The following is a 6,137-nucleotide window of genomic DNA, read 5'->3' as shown; positions in this document are numbered from 1 at the left end:
ATCATCACTACCATCACCACCATCATCACCACCACTACCATCACCACCACCACCATCACCATCACTATCATCATTACCACCATCACATCACCACTACCAGCATTACCATCACCACATCACCACCACCACTACCATCACCACCACCATCACTAACACCACCATCACTACCATCACCACCACCATGACCACCACTACCACGATCAACACCACCACCACTACCACCATCACTACCATCATCCCTACCACCATCACCACCTCTACCACCTCCACCACACCACCACTATCACCACCACCACTACCACCATCACTACCATCATCCCTACCACCATCACCACCTCCATCACCTCCACCACACCACCACTATCACCACCACCACTACCACCATCACTACCATCATCCCTACCACCATCACCACCTCCACCACCTCCACCACACCACCACTATCACCACCACCACTACCACCATCATCATGATAATCACCACCACCATCATCATGACCATAACCATTACCACCATCACTACCATCACCACCACCATCACCTCCACCACCACCATCACTATCACCACACCATCACTATCACCACCCCATCACCTCCACCGTCACCACCACCACATAGCCTTGTTATGTTGCCCAGGCTGGCCTTGAACCAACCCCTGGGCCCAAGCAATCCTCTCATCTCAGCCTTCCTAGTTGCTGGGATTGCAGACATGCACCCATCACTCCCGGCTTAGTACTTTGTCTTAAATACAAACAGTCAAAGATTGCCAAATATCTGAGGAAAACAACTTACATAAAAATAAAAAGGAAAGTAAAACAAACAGAGAAAAAAGAGAATTAGAGAAAACAGAGAATGCAATGAGTTGAAGAAGATGTAAAAAAAGACTATATTTAATAAACTTGGAATTAAGAAAAATAATGAACCTATGTAATAAGAATGGGAAGCTATTTAATAAGGGAATATGCAGAGATAACAAAAAAGAGCTTTTGAGAAGTTCAAATATGATTGATAGGAGAAATGCAAAAAATATATATACCAATAGAGGGAAAATAAAGTAGAAAATTGAGAAAATATCCCAGAAAATAGAAAAATACAAAAATATGGAAACTGGGAGAGAAAAGATAAGAAAATTAGAGAATTCATCCAAGAAGTCCAACATTTAAATAAGAAGAATTCCAAAGAGAAAAGAAAGTGAAAACAAACTGGAAATGAACCCGCATAGAAGTCCTCTAACATTTTGTCTTCCAGAGTCGAGGGGCTTGACCTTCCAGATTACAGGGTCCCAGCAAACGCCTAGCACAAATAACGAAGACCTCTACCAGCTACCTCAACATAAACCTTCAAAACCAATAAAGAGGACCCTAAAATCTCGCAGAATTGGGAAAAACAAAAATAGGCAGATAAAAAGATCTGGAGACAGACTGGCATCAGATGTGATCTCAGAGCAGCTCTGGAAGTGGGAAGAGATGATGGAGTGGCCCTTCCCAGTTCTGAGATGCAGCAATGCCCAGCCTGAAATTCTGCACCTCACCACCCTGCAAACTAAAGCAGGAAAATAGAAGGCATTTGCTGACATGCAATGTTTAGCAGGACTTTTTTTCAAAAATAATCTTTGTAGGACTATTTGACCTTTCTAATATCATACATGTAATATTTGATAAAAGTTAATATTTTAATATTCAAAAAACAATCTTTTTATAGCAAAGTAGTCTGTTAGGAGAAATAAGTTCAAGATATTGATTCTATGACATAGTGACTATAGTAAATAACAGTGCATTGTATTTTGAACATCACTAAGAGAGTAGATTTTAAGTGTTCTCACCACAAAAGAAAGTATACGATGAAACGCAGATGTTAATTAGCTCAGTTTAGCCAATCAACAATGTATACGTATTTCACAACATTATGTTGTATATGGTAAATACACACTATTTTTATTTGTCAATTTAAAAAATAAAATATCACACAAAAATGAAAAAATACTCGTTTGGTTACAAAGATGCACTTAACACAGAAATTTACCACAGCCAAATCCCCTTCTTATAGCACAATAAAACCAGGCACAAATTTCTAAAATAGAATTTAATGGTCCTAAGATCAAGGAGATTAAAATGCTCATCTCTGGAAGGTACAATGAAACTGGGCCACCACAGTGCAGTAGGATGAATGTTACAATCCTCTCAGAAAGCAACTGGAGGTACATTCCAAAGCCATAAAAATATTTGTGCATTTTTGTCTCACCAAAGGAGCTAACGGGAATTTACCCTAAGGAAATATTCCAAAATAAAGAATACTATTTCATGGTGACAACCAGTGCAGAGTTATTTCTAATTAAAAATAGTGAGCAACCACAGGTTCCAAAACATAAGCACAGTGAAAAACTATTATGCTGGACACAGTGGCTCACACCTGCAGTCCTAGCGACTTGGAAAGCTGAGGCAGGAGAATGGCTTGAGCCCAGAAGTTCACGACTAGCCTGGACAACAAAGCAAGAGCCTGTCTCTGAAAAATAAATTAATTAATTTAAAAAAATTTTTTTTGAGATGGAGTCTCGCTCTGTCGCCCAGGCTGGAGTGCAATGGAGTGATCTTGGCTCACTATAACCTCCACCTTCCGAGTTCAAACCATTCTCCTGTCTCAGCCTCCCGAGCAGCTGGGACTATAGGTGCCCGCCACCACACCTGGCTAATTTTTTTTTTTTTTTGTATTTTTAGTAGAGACAGGGCTCTACCATATTGGTCAGGCTGATCTCAAACTCCTAACCTCAGTGATCCACCTGCCTCAGCCTCCCAAAGTGCTGGGATTACAGGCGTGAGCCACCGTGCCCAGCCAAAAAATCTTTTAAAAATGTATGGAACATCAACTTGATGGAATGTTATACAAAATATTTAGATGACCATTATGACACCATAAAGGCATAAACATTTATGATACAATAAGTAAAAATTTAAAATATAGGAATAAGTCAATTATGATACATCAATGTGATAGAATATCAGATAAAAGTTTTAAATGATCATTATGAAGCCTATAGCCACAGGAAGAAAAGATTCTAATGCTATAAAAAAAGGAATGAAAAAAATTAAAAGATATTGCAATGGGAAGAAATAAGGAAAACATGATTCCTGGAATTTGTGGTGAACAGAAAGAAACTATATTTTTCTACTACCCTGTCCCCCTTCTGTTTCTTGGGACTCTTGGGGAAGAAAGTAGCTTTGTCTAAGAATTTAATCTATAAAAGGTTAAAGAAAAAGTCATTTCAAAGGTTTGCCACATTATTATTGACCAAGAATAGAAAATTCCCTTTTGTTTAGACAACCCCCAGTGGGCCTTTGTAAAAATGAGACTCTCCCCTCCTACCACCCTCTGGTCTGGGGTCCAGAAGAAGGGGATTAGGAAGTAGCAGGAATATGGGAGATGTCTATTGAAAGAGAACTTGGATTAAGAAGAGAGATTGAGCTTGGGTAAACAAGAGAGATGGGGGAACTTTCTAGAACATAGGGAGGAGAGAGGAAGCTAGAGAACTGGCAGCAAGCAGGGACTCAAGGGACTCTGCCCAAATTTCCAGTAATGGGAAGGAGTTTTTAAAAAGCCAGGACTACAGGTATGAGCCACTTTGTCCAGCATAATAGTTTTTCACTATGCTTATGTTTTGGAACCTGTGGTTGCTCACTATTTTTAATTAGAAATAACTCTGCACTGGTTGTCACCATGAAATAGTATTCTTTATTTTGGAATATTTCCTTAGGATAAATTCCCATTAGCTTTTTAAAACAATGATGTCTGCCATTTTCTCTTTCCCTTTGTGGGAAAATTCCCCCAAAATCATTGTCTATGCATAGTCCTTCCCTCTCACTACCAGTCCTCCTTACACCACTCTTGTCTGGACCACATGCATCTGCCTGTACCTCGCCTCAGAAACTACTTCTGTCATGGCCTCCAATAACTTCCATGTCATCAAAGCCAGTAGTCACCTTTATGGCCTCACCTGACTCAATCTCTCAGCAGCATTTGTCATAACTAACATCACCCTCTTCTGTAAAGAGTTGAGCTCCTCCTGGGCTTCCACAACACCACACGCCCCTGACCTCCTCCTGCCTTCCCCACTCTCCGTCTTAGCCTCCTTAACTGCTCTCACCTTCCATCTTCCGGCCAACTTCAAACTTGAAGCCCCACCTCCACCCCCACTCTGGTCTCCCTTCTGTCAATTCTCTCATTACTTTGTTTCATCCACTTTTCGTGACTTCAGCTCCATCTACATGCTTGCAGCTTCCACGTGTGCATCTTCAACCAGATTTCGCAGAGACACAGGTCAGCGTGCAGCTGCCTACCTCACTTCTTCACTCAGCTGTCTCATTCAAACTCAATTTTCCCCGTCAGCATGGTCCTCTTTCAGAGCAGAATCTAACACACGCTGGTTAGAAGTCATCATGGAATCCATCCCTATCCACATTCAATCCATCAGCAAGTCTTAGCAATTCTCGTGAATTAAATGTGCACACAAGTCAAATTAATGGTACTGGCTTTACTAGCATAATTCTCTATTTAATTATACATAATCAAAGATGAGACATCACTAGAAGAAAAAAACTTAATAAAACTTATCTTGTTCTTGAATCAAGATCTAACTTGTCCCATTTTTCTGAGACCAAAATGCAGTTTGGTTCATTTAAACAGAAATAAACCATAAGGGCATATATCATTATGAAATTAACTCATATAAAGCTATATGAGAAGTCAATTCAAAACAAAAGAATTGTATAAACACAACCTAGGAGTTCAAATGCTTATATATTTAATGAATGCACTCAAGATTATTCAAAGTAATGATATTTCCTAACTTCGGTGTTATAAAATTTGCCATAATGAGTTGATAACATAGCATAAACATGAAAAGCATAATTTTGGAACTTTAGTAAAAACTGCATTATCTCTATGCATAGGATTTCATCAGAATAAGAAGTATATAAAAATCACGTTAATTTAAAGATTATCATTTATTAAGCAGTCTTAGATGCTGATTTCTATCTTTATTTGGTATTACCTGTATTGATCCCCAAAGGTGTTTGCGCAAACTTACCTTTGAGTCTGGAGGAGGAGCCAAGCCAAGGAAGGAATAAATAATATTCTCTTCTTTTGCAGAGAAGAAAGAGTCAAAATCCTTGAAGCAATGAAAAAGAAAGTTTAAAACGACTGCACGCTTTTGAGCAAGTTTATTTACAGACGCTGATCTTTTTTATTTATTAGTCATTAAGTGAGGAGCTCACAAAAAAAGTCATCCCAGTTTGCTTTGTCAAAGATGACTAACCTCCAAAGTTAAGAAATCTAACCATGAACTTTACATCTGTGGGTTTTTTTTTGTTTGTTTTTTGTTTTGTTTTTTTGAGACAGAATCTCACTCTGTTGCCCAGGCTAGAGTGCAGTGGCGTGACTTTATCTCATTGAAACCTCTGCCTCCCAGGTTCAAGCAATTCTCCTGCCTCAGCCTCCCAAGTACCTGGGACTACAGGCACATGCCACCACACCCAGCTAATTTTTTGTATTTTTAGTAGAGATGGGGTTTTACCATGTTGGCCAAGATGGTCTCAATCTCTTGACCTCATGATCCGCCTACCTCGGCCTCCCGAAGTGCTGGGACTACAGGCATGAGCCATGGCGTCTGGCCCCTACGTTTGTTTTTATACACTTCGGTGTGCCTATATACCACAGCAAGAGCTCACATGCGTGCGCGCACACGCGCGCACACACACACACACACACACACCCCTATCCATGCTCAGGAATTGCGGACAAGACCCAAATACACACAGTAAATGACTTTTCCAAGTTTCACACCATTAGCTAGTTTACTTATAATCTGGCCCTACGTTATTTGGTCCCTGATCAGCTGAGACTAAGATGACACAGGCTATCTATACTGCAATTAAAGTAGCTCTAAGGGAGCAGATGCATCTCAGGCCCTCCCAATATGACTTGGAGAGTGGCTGTTTTGGCAAAATGCAAACAACTGGAGTGATCTGAAACTTTGTAGTGGATTGAAATCTGATGCTCAGTGAAGCTCCCACCCCACTCCAGATCCCACCAGGGCCAGTCCTTCACCAGGCAGGTCCAGCCTTAAACCAACTTCCCAGTAATGCA

At 40.2% G+C, this 6,137-nt stretch overlaps 1 protein-coding gene across 2 annotated transcripts in view; it reads right to left on the bottom strand.

Moving 5' to 3' along the window:
• Positions 1 to 6,137, bottom strand: part of LOC108302589 (SH3 domain-binding glutamic acid-rich protein) — a 65,091-nt gene that overhangs the window by 34,475 nt on the left and 24,479 nt on the right. For both annotated transcript variants that reach the window (XM_017526272.1, XM_017526273.1), the window contains exon 3: positions 5,080 to 5,160. In XM_017526272.1, the coding sequence (XP_017381761.1) occupies positions 5,080 to 5,160 (81 nt within the window). The remainder of the gene's footprint in view (positions 1 to 5,079; positions 5,161 to 6,137) is intronic.

This window comes from Cebus imitator, unplaced genomic scaffold (assembly GCF_001604975.1).
Source record: "Cebus imitator isolate Cc_AM_T3 unplaced genomic scaffold, Cebus_imitator-1.0 Scaffold41, whole genome shotgun sequence".
Classification (NCBI taxonomy): domain Eukaryota; kingdom Metazoa; phylum Chordata; class Mammalia; order Primates; family Cebidae; genus Cebus; species Cebus imitator.
This window is presented reverse-complemented; position numbering and strand designations above follow the sequence as displayed.